The sequence below is a fragment of the Pseudopipra pipra genome, chromosome 3, assembly GCF_036250125.1.
Source record: "Pseudopipra pipra isolate bDixPip1 chromosome 3, bDixPip1.hap1, whole genome shotgun sequence".
In the NCBI taxonomy this organism is placed as follows: domain Eukaryota; kingdom Metazoa; phylum Chordata; class Aves; order Passeriformes; family Pipridae; genus Pseudopipra; species Pseudopipra pipra.
This window is the reverse complement of record NC_087551.1, coordinates 50,407,983-50,425,265: the sequence shown is the minus strand read 5'-3', so window position 1 is coordinate 50,425,265 and position 17,283 is coordinate 50,407,983. Positions and strand designations below refer to the sequence as shown.

Below are 17,283 nucleotides of genomic sequence, written 5' to 3'. Positions count from 1 at the left end.
AAACAGAGTAACTAATGTGTGAAGGGACCCTAAAGACCATCTAGTTCTAATCGCTCTGTGATGGGCAGGGAACACCTTCCACCAGACCAGGTTGCTCAAAGCTCCATCCAACCTGCCCTTGAACCTTGCCAGGGATGGGGCATCCCCAGCTTTTCTAGGTAACCTGTTCCAGTGCCTCACCACTCTCATAGTGAAGAATTTCTCCTTAATAGCTAAACTAAATCTACCTTCTTTCAGTCTAAAGTCGTTCCCCCTTGTACTAACTACCACCATCTGCAACAGCTGTGGCAGACTGAGGTACTTACATGACTTCACGATACACTCTGTTTCACCCAACTTCTCTCTTCCATGCTAAGCATGGAAGCAACATTTAGCGACGTAGAAATTCGAAACAAAGAAAAACCACGGGAAAACTTGTGGTCAGTATGAAGATGAGATCTACAGGCCACAGTGCGGGCTTGTACCTGCTCCACCAGGGCACCTCCTTCGGGGTTGCGCAGGCTGTGGCAAAGCACCAGAGCGAGCTCGAGTGTTCTAGCGCTGCTGCGCTGACCCTGCTAGCACACCCTTCTCTCCAGAGGCAAACCTGCTGCACAAGGATGGATGCAAAGTGTATGTTTCGGTTTTAGGATTTTTTTTTTATTTGTTTGTTGGTTGGATTTCTACAACAGCATCTTCTGCTATGGGCCACCCGTACCCCCTTCCTCCTCTCCGGGACACAGCGCCGGGCGGGGAGGCGCTGACAGCTCCGGGCGGCTGCGCCCGAGCTGCCCCAGTGCGCTGCCCTCCGCTCCGCCGCCGCCACCTCGGACCGACCCGATGGCGAGGGGCAGAGCGCTCTGCAACCGGGACCGGGCAGACAAAGAGCCGCCCCGGGGCGCAGAGCAGTCTCGGGTCTGAGAAAGTTCCGAGGGGACTCTGCTCTCGCCAGCATGAACTTCTGGGAGGGCACGCCCCCACGCTCGGCTCTCGGGGCGCAGCCGACCAGTCCCGCTCCAGTGTCAGACCCCACCGCCCCGCTAGGGAAGCCCCGGCCTCCCGCCGCTCCAGCCCCCGGCTGCCCCCGGCCGCATCCCCGGCGCGGGGGGAGGCCCCGGCACAGCCACCACGGGGGGTGAGGAAGAGCCGCAACAAGTCCCCGCCGCCGGCTGCCCTTACCCAGATAGTGCCGCAGGTCCAGCAGAAAGTGCGGGGGGCCTCCGTTGAGCTGGTAGAAGAGGGAACCCAAACAGAAGAGCAGCAGGGCGGCCATGCAGAAGCCGTAGTCGCGCAGCGAGAGGAAGGGCAGCAGCGAGAGGGGCCGCCGCCTCTTCAAGCCCCCGCCCTGGCCCGGGCCCCCTCCCGTCGCCGCCGCCGCCGCGGGGGGCCGGGGCACCGGGCAGTCCCCGCCGCCGCCGTGCTGCTGCTTCTTCTTCATCCTCCCCTTCGCCCCCTCCGGCTCACGCAGCCCGCCGGGGGAAGCGCATCTTCCATCCGCCTGCCCGGCTCCGGCTGCCCGCGGCGGGGAAAGTTCCCGACACCTCAGGGGACCCGTCCCGTCCCCATCGCCGGCTCCGCGGCAGGCGAGAGTCCCCGGCGCTGCGGCGGCTGCTGCTGCTGCTGGTGCGGAGCGCCGCTAAGGGGAGGGGAAGGAGGTGGTCACCATCCCGCTCCCTGGGGCTCCTCTCCTCCTCCGCCGCCGCTCTCGCTCCCTCTCTCCGCTCGGCCTCTCGCCCCGGTGTCAAGTTACAGCCAACACTCCGCCGCCGGCCGCCTCCAACTCGCGGCCGACTTGTGCGCGCCGCCCGGCCCCACCGCCTCCCGCCCGCCCCGGCCCCGCCGCCCGCCCACCGCGGTCCCGCCCCGGCCCCGGTCCCGCCATGCGCCCGTGGCCTCCGCGCGAGCGACCCCTGCGGGTGTCGCCGCCGCCCCGGCCTCACACACCTCCCTCGGCCCGCCGGGGTCTGACATCAGAGTGATGGAGACAAGACTAATGCAGCGTTAAGATCCGCTGCCTTTGCAGTCGTGTGATATCGTTCGTGAGGGAAGAGCGGGACCTCTCTTTTCCTTGCAGCTCTGCTGGGGTGATTGAAGCGGAACTGTTGTCTATTGGGGACAAGGCTTTAGACGAGTACAGAAATTACAAAAGATTGCTCATGCAGCCTTAATTTGACCCCCTAGCACATATGGCTTATGATACAGCCTCTAATTACTGAATCATACTATTTTTTCTAGACAGGTTCTTCCAGCCCTGTGACTGGTGGGTGAATGGCATTCACTCAGCACTGAGCTGTTTAATAGCTTCATCCTCTTTATACAACATATGTCCCTGGTATGTCCTGATGGCTTATTTGGAGCTGTTCTTGTTCTTGGGCATTGTCTGAAGTAGAAATACATTTCATTCCTCCATGCAGCTGCATTGCCAGTGCAGCAGTGGAGGGAGAAGATCTTGGAGTGGTAATGCTAGTTCACCGTTTTGTTTATGGACCTGGCTGAAAGTAGGGGGTCTTTCTCAAGAACTTGCTTATGGGGTCACACGAGACTCTTCATTTCTAAGCAACAGCAACATCCACTGTGTTTTGGGAGAAAAGTAGGAAATCATGACCCAAGTGCAACCCAGGTCAGAAATTAAAAAACAATCAGGCTTTTCCTTTTTAGGCTTAAAAAATGTATTCTGATCTAGGGGGCCTGACTCATAATCTTTGTACACTTGCAGCTGGAAATTTTGCTCAGGAGACTGCATTCAAATGTTTTTGCCACTTGCCCTGAAAGGCTTGGGTAAATGCCTGGATCTTACCTACACTACTGGCTTCAGTTTTTTATCAGCAACCAGCAGCAAAGGGCATGTGCTGAAATATGGAAATTAATCTTGCTGGTGTGGATAAGAGCACAAAGACAGAATCTATCAATAAATAACCATTCCCATAGTATTCCTTTTTAAAAAATACCCACCCACATTTGGCCTGAAAGAGCAGATCTTAGTTTGGAGAGAAATCTCCAGATTAGTTACAGAGTTCTACAACATCAATCCACAGATACTTCACAATCGTACACAAAACCTGTAGCAAAGGCAAAGCTAGTTATGACACTTCATTTCTGAAAAAGAGGAAAGTAACAGAATACAAAAAATAAGTCCACTTTGGGCTAAATCTTTAGGACTACAGTTCATTTAAAACAGAAGCAGCCAACACCTTTCACCAGATAAAGTCATAACTCTAACTGCATGGTTTAACTACCCCTTCTTAATTCTCCTGAATGTGGCTTTGAAACACGTAGGAAGTATTAGAGGCTTACTTAATGTGCACTGCTTCCATATCTACTGTCTAGTTTGGATGACAACACTGCAGATTTTGTTAATAGTGCTAATTGCTGTTGCAGATGAGAAATAGGTAAGCGCTTACACTGAATGTTTGAGAAAAATGGGTGCTTTGAGGAGAAGACTGATAACACCTGTGAGGTGAATCAATAAATCTTTATTCTTCTTGTTGCAAAGAATGTCTTTGATCTCTAGGAAGAGATTAAAAAAAAAGACAGAAAAAGAGATCAATCAATGAAGTAAAATAAAAGTGGGAAGACTATACTGTTGAGAGTTTTTGCCATATTTCTAAGCATCAACGGATATAAAAAATCTCTTGGGAGGAAGAATACAAATTTTTTTTTGAAACATATACTTAAATGTATAAATTAGGTGTAAAATTATTTACTTTCACGTATATGGACTACCACACCTATGTGTGATGTGTTAGAATGCCTAGCTAGGGCAATGCACAGGAAAATAAATACTATTTACTTTGTGCTACAGCTTGATAAAGTGCAACTGTTTTCTTATTTTTAATTCCCCTCTTACTCATCTGCTTTAACAAAAACAGTATGATTGCACACACAAAGCATAAAGCAATTAAAACATATATACATCCTTAACTTATTACATTCCCATTCACACAAATAAACTCAAAGAATCCAAAACACAAGGCCGCCTTAAAGCAATATTATTGCATAAAAGTCAAATATTGACACTTCAGGATAAGCCAAAGGTAAGAGTTTTCAGACAAACTTGTTTTGACTTGTAGAGGGTATGACTTACAATTTAGCCTTTAATTGTGTGATGATATTGTTTTGCTCAAGGGACCACTGTCTTGTACAGTGCATGGGACAGATACTGTTCACTGAATGTGCAGCCTTTCAGTTTATGTTTAATCTCTTTGTTCAGCATATGTTCTCAGGCTTTGTTTAAAGCTATTTAAATCCTGCTTGTAATGTGGAATTATTAACATCGTAGCAGGCTTTTCTACAGCATTCACTGTTACAGTACCTTGAACACACGATAAATGCTTATAAATTACGTTCATGAGATGCAGCAAAGATCACCATTTTACTTATTTGGAAATGAGACACAGAGAGATTAAGGTTAAATACGTCAATTAGTTTTCGTTGCCAGCCTTGAGATGACTGGGGTTCGCCTTGGTGAAATAGTTATCATGACGCAGTACTTTGTATGTTTGAAGCATAGCTCCCTTTGACTTCAGATGCAGCTGTGAATGCTAACTACTTCCACAAATCAGACCCCAGGCTCTCAAACCGAACACCAAGCATAAAAAGAGCACTCGGTGGCCACCTGTAGTTCAAGTAATCTGCCTGACATCATGTAGGAGTGCTCTGGTGCTAGCAGACGCAGAATCAATCATTTTCAGAGTGGTATTCACTGCAGCAGTCTTCATCCTCTGCTTGCCTTGACCTTGTCCCACTTTTTCACCTCCTCTCCTAGAGCTCCAGGATCCTTGTCCAAATCTGTTTTCTTCCACGACCTCATCCAGAGGAGGTCCAGCTCTTGCTCAGATTGAATCCCCCTCGTGGCTGCAATGGTTCCAGCAAGAAGGACATTTTGAGCATAGAGGCACTGTCCCCGGGGCTGGAAGAGGATGCTCCTCTGTATAAAAGAGAGAGTATAGCTGCCAAAAATTTCAAAGTGAGTCCACATTGGTACTGCGCTAGATATTCCTGCACTGAATCATAATTCCAAATGCATGGATTCGGAAACAAGTTCAAGAAGCGAGATAAAGAGCGCAAGGAGGTGGTGTGTTGGCAGTTCTTGGCAGAAAGACTCAGTTGGCCAGATCAGCATGGGTTATCCACCAGCTCAGCCAGCCTGAACGTAATGTCTTGCCAACTGGGCTGTGCACTCAGAATTCTGAGCCTAAGTCACTAGTATCTTGTTTGGGAATGTTTGCACCAGACTGCTGGAGTGCTGCAGCTCTCATTTACTGAGCACATGTAATCCGAGGCTGTAGGGAAATCTCTAGTCTTCCAAAGAAATAGCAAACCCCTCACTCCTAAAATACAAAGACCAGTGCTCCAAGGAACAGATGCACTATGATTTCCTATTTTTGCAGTGGTAGGATTTTGTTTCTAACATAGACAATACGTATTTCTCCTATTGTTAGAAAGATCTGAACATTGTTTTTTCCAATTTTCTAAGTAAATTCACTAAATATATTCTTATTAAAGCAAATTTCTCAGCTGTGATATTTTAGAATTGACAGTTCGCAGAGGTATAAGTAACTAGAAGGGGATAAGATACAGGCTTGGCCCTAGTTTCCACAAGACAGAAAGGATAGAGGAAATTGAGATGCAAGGCCTCACCGAGTGAGGCTCTCTAGCATAACAGAATGACATAATGTAATGTCATCTGAGAAGCACCCATGAAAGATCACAGCTTTCAATTCCTCCAGCACTCTCTGCAAATCAGAAAGGGTTCAGAGTATAACAGGGTGATTGATGACAACTATGTAGGCTTTATTTTGCTTTATTCAGCAACAGTTGATAATTCGAAGAAGATGAAATAAGAGTGCACCATACTCTTTCATTTCATACATATAGACCCTTTACAAGTTTCTTCTGCCTTGACTGAACTGGAATTGCAGTGGTATTCATGACTGAACTATGCTTGCTGGTGGTATTTGTTTCTGTCCTTTGTGGAGCATTCAGGAATATATGCTGTAGGGGGTTGGCCTGGGCTAAAAACAAGGTCTCTCTTTCTCACAAGTGAGGGCTCCAACCAGTGTGAGACAACTCTACACCTTATTTGGTTTTAGAGGTAGGGGCAGGGAGTGAAGGGAGAAAGAAAGTGAAAGTCAAAGTGAAATTAAAAAAAACAAGTGGGAAGCAAGTTCTTATGAGAGACTGGAAAAGAGCGGTGCACCAAAGGCGAAAAGAGAGAACCTACACCCAGTGTGGTGTGTAAGGTGGAGGGATGATTTGTATTTACAGGGCAGAAGAAGGAAATCCCTTCCTAGTGGGGTGGGAAAACAGCAGCTGATGTGGTGCCTTTAGTGCTTAGTAGTCTCAGACTTCAGGTAAGATTTTCACAGGCAGCTGTCTTAACAACAGGAGGTAAATCCTTCAGTGAATTTGGCCCTATGCTTTTTTAGCCTGTCTCAGATCTTATATATGAAAAAATTCACAAGCTGAAAGTTATTTTACTGAATGATTCATAGACAGATTACATGTAATCAAAGTATTTCAGAAAAACTGTGTGTTCACATATCAAAAAGCTATCAAATGTCAAGCTCTATAGCATGGAACCCTTGCTTGGGAAAGTGGTAGTAACCAAAAATAGAGTTATGCATTAGCTGCTTTTCTATCATCTGCCACAGGGATGTCATTATATTTATGTCAAATTCAGGAAAAAACAATGTACAAAAAACGGACTGACCCACAAGACAAAGTTTACTGTAAATCTGTAAATCAGGTTACTTCATCTTCTAAAACCCTACATAAGCAGTGGCTGTACAGTGCATATGTTGCATTAAACTGCCTTTGCTCCTCCTTAAGCTACCAATGTCCTTCTGCTTCCAACCCCAAAACAGAAGTACACGGTATTTCCATTGATACAAGCTTTCCTTCTGAGCGACAGCCCACAGGATGTCCCTCAGAGCTGCTTGCCTTTGCTGCACAGGTGACTCGGTCTTTTAGGCACTCGGTTTTATCAACAAGCTTTTAACTGCAGAGTGGTGATACATCAGTGGGAAATGAAATGGAAGGTCAAAATTTAAAAATACCAAGCCCACAGAGTAATATACAAATTGCTAGAACAATATCTGATAATTCTCCCCTCACATGAAGGACTGGTAAAGAGTGGTGTACCAAAGGTGAAAACACTGTCCTGTGTACCAGTGGGTACATACACATACATGATGCACCTATAGGTGCAAAATGCTGACTGAGACTGATTCAGGCAGCTTATTGCAACAGCCCAATGAGTTCTTTTTCTAACTTAGTTTTGACTCAGTTCCCAGACAGTTACATATAGAGTCTTGTGTTCTTATCCCTTCCTTAACACATGCACATATAAACCTGAACATTTTGAAGTATTATGTAAAATTTCATTTTGATTCTATACAATAAGATTAGGAGTTTTATTCAGTATCAGCTTGCAAAATAACTGTGGGAAATACGGAATCTTTTAAATTTTTAATTGAGTAAGAATAGCTGTCATTTAAGTAGTTTATTCTTGTTACTCTTGCAGTTTCATGTTGTTGTTAAAATGTGAAATATGCAAAGCAGCAAGAAAATCTACATATCATAAAGTATTTCCCTCCACTTTTAAATTAGATTCTTTGCTAACAGAATTTCTGGAATACAGTATGCATTTCTTTTAAAACTATACAAAATACATCTGGAAGATAATGCTTATTAAAATGCCTGTTGAAAAAATATACTATATAAATCAATTATTTAGGACCTCTAAAGTAGAGAAACAAAATCTATAAAATGAATATAAAAAGATACAATGCAATTAACATAGTCATGAATGTTTACACAAAATTAGCAGCCAAGCATTTGCAAGAGGAGAAAGAATGTAATTCATTTATAATGAATCAAGGCAAATAAATCAAAGTCTCCTTGCTCAATTTATTGAGTTTTACTCAACATCAAGGCTTCCTCTGAAGCAATTTTTCTGCAGTCTTTGTCCAGAGCCACATGACTGGAGCAAAACTATGAATTGCTTTAAGCACTCCCAGATGCTGAGGTTGTCAGTCTTAGGTTGTACTACTTCCAATTCTTGTGGAAAAAGAAAGAATATATCTTCATTATACTGGGCCTTCAGCTGAGTAATGTCCTGATTGAGAGTCTTGGGTTAAAAACAGCAGAGCAAAAAATATAATAAACTGGTCTGATTTCTGTTGCTTAATGAAATAAAAAAATTACCCCGTCATTGCTTCTGATATTATTTTGCTGCCACTGTATTTTACTTCCCACCTCTTGCTGCAGTGACCTTAGCTGTTTCAGTGGGACTGCACATGTGCTGCTGATTGAGCTAAACCAGATTTTAAGATCACACCTTGTAAAAGCAGCTCCTATTGCCTTTATGGGAAGCTCTTTCAAAAGGTGTCACCTTTTTTTTCCTTTCTTTTTATCTCCAATTAACACAAGCAAGCTCAACCATATGTCATTTGCATTTACAAGAACAGTACACAATGTCTTTTGAAGATCTGCTTAATCTGTTTTTACTTTTTCATATTCAAGCAACATAAAGCAAAAAGACCATGTTTGTAACTTTATGAAAATTGTTGATTTACTGTAAAACAAAGGTCATATTACCTTCTCCTCAGCCTTGCCATTTTTATTTCATGGCATTTATCCATGGACAGCAGACTGTTTCAAGGACTGTGTGTGACAGTCCCTGCTTATATCCTAAGATGAGTTACAGACCTCTTATAATTTTAGTCTTATGTTGGCCAAAGGATGGGAGATCACAGATGGGCGTCTGGGTAGGAAATCTCACCCTGAATTGCATAATGGAAACCCCCAAATACATACAGAGATCACGTGGTGTGTAAATCACCCTTTCCTTCAGGACAGATAACCAGAAAAGGGTGGCAGGACAAGGCTACTACTCCGAAATCTGCACATTGCACCATCTCCACTCTTCTGGACTTTAGCCTGTGTTCCTTGTGCCAAAAACAATGTGATGGGGAATTATTCTTGCTGTGATCATCTGTGTCTGATCCCAGGTCAGGAAAAAACTACATCACTGTTCTGCATACGTATGAAATGCAAGTGCTGTGGAAGAAATTATGATACAGGGTCAAAAGTGTGATTCTCCCATTGAATTCAAAGATTTGATTGGCTTGTTTGTCTCTGCAAGAGTAGAATTTCTCCTCAAAATGATATTTTAATAATTACTTTAATTGTTATTAGCTTAAGAGTTCTGTCATAAGCATCAATACAGTTATGGATCATAGGAATTAGAGGATAAACTACGCCTTTCATCCTCATTCAAGCTCCCCTTCCAAATGACAGCCTTGTACCTCTAACTGTTCTCAGGATGAAGAGCTAAAATTTTCCCAATCTTCATTACTACAAATATTGCTAACAAAAGTAACCAAAATATCTGTATCTTCTATAATGTAAATGTGGTATGTTTGTTTAAGCCAGGGGAAGTAGGTGCAAAACTGAACACGATGTCTTGAAATTTCTTATCCTTTTATCCAGAAGCATAAATATTAGGTGGAAATAAATCATGAATAGACCAAGCCCTCAGACAAAACCAAAAAAGAATGTTTGTTGTAGGGATGAGATTAGAGAAACATAGGCAGTCAAAAGCTGGGTTGGTTTGGGTTTGTTTTGGTTCTTGAATTTCTAATGCTTTAAATGTAAACTTCAGAAATATGGAAATGGCTTTTTTAGCCTTTGGACTTCCCGCAGACATGATCCTGACAAGGACAAGTGACTATGTATTGTATATGTATACAGTGGACTAATTGTTAGACAAATGGGGGGCTGCAGGAGGTTTCCGTGGCCCCTTCATTAAACTAATGACAAACATTCATCTCTTATTACAGAGGATACATTCTCTTCTATATCCATTTTATAACTCAGTGTATTTTCTCTTTTTGCAGAGGCTTTTCACTTGTGTTCTCTGAATTCTTAAGGGAATATATGATGAAAAAAAAGACTTTTAGTGCCTATAAATTACCAGTCAAATTTTCTAATACTAATAGGCAGCTGAAGTTCATGTAACTGCAACCCATCCTATATTATAGCTGAGACATTTCAACTTCTCCAGGCTTGTGGGCATGGAAATCTAAAACTATTTTCCATACTGTTTGCTGTTGGGGCAGAGCCACAACTCACCTGAAGACAGTCCCACATATTTACTGTCTCAGTCAGACGGATGCTCCCTCCACTGAGATGCCTTTACTTCTCATCCCCTGACTCTGCTTGAAAGGTCTTTTCCATTGAATAGATGAAATATAAATAAGCAACCAAAAGTAGGAGGGGGCTATGATAGTAATTTTACAGGAACTTCATGGCTGAGAAAATTCTGAGCTGCAAAAAAATCAATATAATTTCAGAAGATTTGGTATAACATTACTTAATGGTAGAAGTTTTTAAATGGGGAACAGTGGAGGCACATGAGTACCCCACGTGCTGTTTTTCTACATAGCTCAAGACTTTTGTAAATTAAAGCAGGGCTGGAAGATCCCAAAGAAGTTTGGCAGGGCGACTGTGAAACATTTTATAACATTTACATCATTGTCTTATGTTTTTCAAGGGAAATTACTCATAGCGTGATTTCTACAGTGAGTAGAAATCTACTCCTTCAGCTCTGCACACTAAGTCAGAGATTGTCTGATGGTAGCAAGGTGATAATTCTCTAAGTTGGTCCAGTGTCTCCAATTTTAAACTCTAACTGTCCTTTACTGAGTGAATATGAAAACATGTTAATGCTTTGGAGATGTTTGTGGTGAGAAGTTGAGATGAGACACTGAACATACCATGTACAACTCAGCTCTTTGCTTGAGAGAGGCTGACAGATGTTTGCACTCTCATAGGCTCCATCTTAAAACAAATAGTCACATACTCACTTTGCAGTGCATTCAACTAGAAGGAAATTTTAAAGAAGTTGCTTCAGGGACTGCACTGCTCCAAAGAAAAGTTTTTGAGAAAGTTAAGATTCAAAAAATATCAGAAGTCTTGAAGTGTGCAGAACATAACCATAACAACAGCAAAACAGGACAAGCTGTATTCTTGCCAGCAAATACAGTGCAAATTGAATGAAAACAAAATGTAAGAAGGAGATGCTAAACAGGAGAACAATGCCAAAAAAAGTTAGAGTAGGAAGATTTCCAAATTCAGAGCCCCAAAAATTTTCCATCGCTACTTTCTTCCAGTGTTCTACATTTTGGTAAATATGAAATACACATAATGTCACTTTATCTTTTAAAGAAGACATTGTCTATCAAATACTGCCACTGTAGAGTTCAGTTTAGAGCTGTCACCACTGGGTGATGCAACATGTTCCTTTCACACTTAAAAATAGCAATACTAGACTTATTAGGAAGAAGCGACTGGATCTTATATTGAAAGCAAGTGGTACATTAAGAGGTAAGGGAAAGCCTACAGGAATTCTACTGTGGTTTATATTATGCCATAGAAAGCGGGAAGAAACTGCCGTCATTGAAAGTGTCAATTCCTGTTGGGATTTGGCTGGCTGGAAATCGAAGAATGCAAATAACTGAGAATATGAGAGTATTTTAAGAAATTGCAACTGCATCCTGTTCAGAACATGTGCAATTTTTGCAAAAGCCAGACACAGACAATCTGACACTGTCCCCAAACACAGGTCCTCTGGCTGGCAGGGTGGTAAATGTGCTGCAAAGGCAGCTGTAGAGTATGTTCTGATTAAAAAAAGGCCCCATATGGAGACCACCCTGCTCTAACTTAGTGCTTCTTTTTTTAATTTTCAGTTTAAATCACTCTTTAAAATAATTTGAAATTTGTATTTGTTATTATATGGACTTTCCAAGCATGCAATTATTATATTCTGCTATTAGAATGGTAGAATATGTATCAGTTCCTCCTGCTGACATTTTAATCACTAGTACTTACTGCTGAAAAACTTCTCACATGCAGAACTGATTTGTAAAATCAAATCTTACATCCTTTACAGGGTTTGACATCTTACATAATTAACTAATTTACTGTACATCATAGGTCATTGATTTTGCCATGGAAAAAAACAAATTAGGCTGAAATGTTCATCTATTATTTTTTTCCAATGAATCATTCTGCCCAGTATAAATGTTCCTCTTTTTTTTAATCCCTTGTCTTTTCCATGAGAGAAATTTTATTACCGAGGTAAATGTATTATGGTCTTGCAGTTTGGTTATCGATATACTTTTCTTTTTAGAAGTGCAATTGTTTCTGAATGTGGTTGAAGTACTTAGCCCCCAAAACCTATGTGAGAAAAGGATGCTCTACATCCTCTCATTTGAGCCTTTTCATAAAAATCAATTCTCTTTCTATAGGAATTATGACTAACTTACTGAATAATTTACTTTGCATAACAAGTTTTTCTTACTTCCATTATTCTTAATAGAAACAAAAAGAGAAGGAAAAATAAAATAGTGGTTTATGTCATCTTTTCGTTGTATCATATTAATGCAGCTGAATGACTGGATGGATTTTTCTAGCTGAAGTTGCAGGGTTAGTGTTTTGGAAGCAAAGCAGTTTTATACAGGTAGGACATACAAATATTATGCACTGCTTTTTAATTCCCTTTACATTACAAAATGGCAGCTTGTTTATCATCTTTTAGTATATAATATATATATAGTTCTTCCATTAATATAATGCATATTTAGTTGAATATAATCTGGCTTATTAAAGAAATAACAGCTTATGGGATTACAATTCCTCTGGTGTTTTGATGTTACAGATATGCCTATCATGACAGTGGTTTCTGAGCATAGGAAGAGTGAATAAATTAATAAGTGATAAGCAAAACTTGTCTTGTACAGTAGGGATGCAGATTAAACTGTAATATTCAGCTTTGACATAGGGCCTTTCCTGTGAGAGTTAGAAGTGATTTAGAAACACTAAATATTTCTTTAAAAGTTTAGAAAACCTAGGTTCTTGCTTACAGAGCAGATAGGCTGCTGTTGTCAATATTTCAGGTGCCCATTTCCTTAATCTGATGCTGGGTGCAAAACTTCTTCCTCAGTGACCAGCCAGGTTCTGTGAACACTGCTGACTGTGCCTAGGGTGTATTCAAGTTTTGCCACTACACTTCCCAGCTCCATAATTATGAACCAGCAAGTCTAATGGGATTGCAGCAAGGCTCATGCCTGAGTATGTTAAGGTATCAAGAACGAAATGGATTCCAAAAGACATGTGTACACATGTTGTTGAATAGATAATCATCTTATTACTTTAAAAACTTCTTTCCTATGGACTTTAACATGAAAAGCCAAGAGGCTTTAATTACAGAGTTAGGACAAGTGTTCATCACTTCGAATAAACTTGAAGGTGGTGTAGACTGACTCCAGGAACAATCCCAACCAATTATGGAATCTGAAGGATATAACAGAAAAGGGCTCTGCTGTAGTTGTAGCTTCTGCATTACCTTCAGTGACAAAAAACCCCTATATGCAATGGGCACAACTACATGTCATTAACTCTTGGCCTCTGCAGCCAAGATCATATACATAAAAATCACTTTCCAAAAAGGAGTGTGTGTTTTTGATCATGTAAAACACCTCTCTTTCCGATTACTGTGGTGAGGATGGAGCGTCAAGGGATTTTTTCTTTCTCCTCAAATGTAAAACAATTTTCTATGACTATGCAGAGGATGGGAAGACATGGAAATTATGCATCCAGACAACAATGATCAGAAGCCTGAGAATCCCTACGTTATTTGCAACCCCGGGGGAGAACAGCATTAGAAAACAAAAGAGGGTTTGGTTTTTTTTACAAATATAATACTATGTAGAAGCAAATGAATGATTTTTTTCTTTGTTCTTTTTTTAAGAGTAGTAGAACAATGGAAGTAGATCCACCAGGAATCTTAGTAGGTCATTTAGCACATCCACCTCTCACAAAGTAGAACTGCCTACTACTCGCAAAGTAGTAGGAGTTGGGTATGCCTAGACTCCTCAACAGGTGTTTCTACTTAAACATCTGAAGAGTTATTCTTAAAACCTCTGATAACAAAGAGTGTACCACCTCACCACACACACAATTCCAGTCCTTTGCTATTCTGACTAGTGTTGTCTCATCTACATCTCACTTGATGAAGTTTGAGATCATTACTTTTTGTCCTATCTGCAGAGGTGACAGAAAAGGGATTTAATCTTTTTCTTGTTTGTTTGTTTTTGTTTTTCTGGTGGCCTGTAGCATTTCTGGGGATTGCTAATACCATATTTCTAAATCATCTTTTCTCTACGCTAAACAAACCAAATTTCCGTGACTTTTGTCACTGGTCACATGCTTCCTCCAGTTCTGCTCCCTGCTGTTGTTGCCCATGATTCTTTAGTTGTTTAAGATCCTTTTTATATGAATCCTGTCTATACTGTTTAATGATCTTTTACCAAGGCAGGCAGTTTTACCTTTCACCATTCAAGTCTGCTCTCTGGGACTCAAACTTCTAATTTTCACAGGCGACGGGTATGGCAAAGTGATGAAGCAAGAGTCCTAATTAAGAGAATTATTTTTGAAAGTTGGACACCAACCAATAATCTTCCAGCTAGCACTTTCTCTGAAATGTAGCAAAAGAAATCTAAATTATTTTCTCGTACAGATACAGGGATATTAATCATGGTTCTGACTTCTTAGGAACCTTTCTTTTTCCCTACAACAAGTGATAAACTATGCAAAACTTTAATGTAAGCTGTTCTTTTCTAAGATGGTTGGTTATTTAATTAGAAGATGGGGGGAAAGGGGGAAATATTACTTTCTGTAACATATGAGAGATTTAGGAGCCTAATTATCTATGAAAGGTTATTAGATTAGTTTTTTTAAATCTGCTTTTGAAGATATGGCCCAGGCCTGAATGACAATGTGAAAACTGAAACAAAATGTTTATTTTTAATGTATGTGTACATTATTTTAATGCAGGTTTACATATTTTAATGCATGTTCCCATTAACCCTTCCTGTATGTCCTGCTCCAGCCTTAATTTTTGTTTTTATTCACTGATTTTTTATTTGAAACAGCTATTCACCAGATTTGTTTTATTCCACTTGACCATTAAAAAAGCCGTAGTAAAAATACATGTTTTTAAAAAATTGCAAATCATTCATTGTTTCTCTTTTCCGAAGCCAATAGTATCCTATGGCTCAGATAAACAACCCTTGCATAAGCTGAGAAGCAAAATTCCTCCTGCAGTTTGTTTTCCCTCATTGCAGTCTTCATCTGCAGCAGTAGAAATTGTAGCTCCTGGTCTCTATTGAGACTTATTGGACACACCCTGATGTTAAATTAAAAAAGAAAATGGCCATGCTGCACGCACTAGCACTGCAGCTCACATAAAGTCTATTCCTCAGCTGCTAATGAGTTCCCTGTTGTGGGCTACACCTGACAACCTTTCCCAGGAGGTGAGTGGGTGCAGTTCTGAAAATATTTCACATCATGCATTTGCTTCCAAAGGGCAATGTGGTCACGGCTGCCTCAAATTTGGTTTCCTCTACCTTGCACAGTTTTCTGGCATTATTCTAGCAGGTTTTGTACTACAAAATGATCCCCACATAACACCACCACATGTAACAATACCCTCAGTTTCATGCTGTAAACTCATCAATATTGAGGGCTTTAATGCAGCCCAGATTGCTTCAGATGCTCTGAAATGGCAAAAAAGCCCAGATTCAAAACTCCCCCAAACCTACCTGTCACCTCCTAGAGCCTGAGTGCAGCAAACAAGGCCCCGAGGACGTGCAGGACAGAACACTGCAGAACGTTCTGCTCAGGGGGAAACCGGACACCAGGAAGACTGACAGGATGCATCGTGCACCACTTGGCCATGTATTGCTTCCTGCCACAGTTATTAAGCAGTACAGACATACCCAATGAGGCTTGTTCAGAAGAAGCTCAGAAGAGTTATTTATTTGTAAATACAATTCTACACATATAATCCTCTCAGTACTTCTAAGGGAAAAGTGTGTCACAGGATGCACAGTTTGTGAATGTAGTTTGCATTGTACTAAATATCCATTTTCTTGCCACAAAACTGGAGTGACAATAACTTCCTTAGAGCTCTCAGGTGCCAGACAGACATGCAAAGAGATTTGGTTTCCACTGATGATTCCTATCAGGCTGTTCATTCCCGGGTGACATTCCCACCCTGACCTTTTTTAAAGGTGCTCCACTTTGCATAAAGACTTGAAGATCCCTGGGCCCAGGGGCAGGGACCAGCAGGCTCTGAAGGAGGGAGCTTTACAGAAAAGTGGTAGATTCAAGTTCAAATCATTTGAGGCAAGAGGAAGGCTCACCACTTGTCCCCTAGACATGGGAGGGACATGCTCACCTGCAAATCAAGTATTGCAGTGTTACTGCAATACTACATCCTTTCGTAATTTTAACAACAAATGACAAATTGTTTGACAGCAAATTTAAGGACAAGCAAACAGATTTTAATCTGGCAAAGCCTCTGCCAAGTGACTAATTTGTATCTATCCATTGCTGTAGGGAATTGTACAGAATTGTGAGTCACATCAAGAGTAAAAGGTGCAAAATGCATTCATTACTGCAGGGAAATAAACTAATCATCTGGGTGAATGGTCCCAAAATTACACATTCTCTCTTGTTATGTATTGTAAAACACTTTCTGTTCTACCAGAAACATAGATTTTTGCTTACAAAACACCAGCAGCTGTAATTAATACCTGAGAAGCCCAAGAAGGAGCATGCCTATGTAAGGCTTATGCAAACACATCCTCCTACTTAATTCTGTTAAGATGTAAACAAAAGCCATACCCTTCAGGATATAAGAGTATAAGAAACAACAATAAGTGTTTCAAAGAGATGGAAATAAACAGGTAAGAGGAGTTGAGAGATGATAGCTGGAGTTAGCTTGCTGCAAGCTAAGTGAACAAATACCAACCTGACCAAGTATCACAGGGAGAAAGCAAGAATGTGGAAGAAGAAGGGCATGTTCAGTCAAATTCTTCTCAAATTTCTTGTGCTGCATTCACACAACGCTTTATGTCACTATTAAATTCGGTATCAAGCCGGTGCTCTGAAGTCTCATATCCCATTTAAAATAAAATTGTATTCCTCAGTCAATGGCTGTGAAGAGATCCTTGAAGACATGAATCAAACAGAACTGATGTAGTCTTATGTTCAAGAGACCAAAGACAATCAAAAGAGTAATTTTCAATTGGTATGACCTGTTCATCTCTATACAATACTGACTCTGAAACCTGAAGATGACAGATAGAATGTTAACATTTTTAACTGCTTTACTGCTGATCATTTTAGCTGAAAGTTAGCTAATACAGAAAATACACATAAAGACAAGAATAT

At 41.2% G+C, this 17,283-nt stretch overlaps 1 protein-coding gene across 1 annotated transcript in view; it reads right to left on the bottom strand.

Annotated features, from left to right (window-relative positions):
- Positions 1 to 1,776, bottom strand: part of UST (uronyl 2-sulfotransferase) — a 156,429-nt gene extending 154,653 nt beyond the window's left edge. Inside the window, exon 1 of the mRNA XM_064649081.1 lies at positions 1,159 to 1,776. Coding sequence (XP_064505151.1) covers positions 1,159 to 1,417 — 259 coding nt within the window. The 5' untranslated portion in view covers positions 1,418 to 1,776. The remainder of the gene's footprint in view (positions 1 to 1,158) is intronic.
- Positions 1,777 to 17,283: the final 15,507 nt, after the last annotated feature.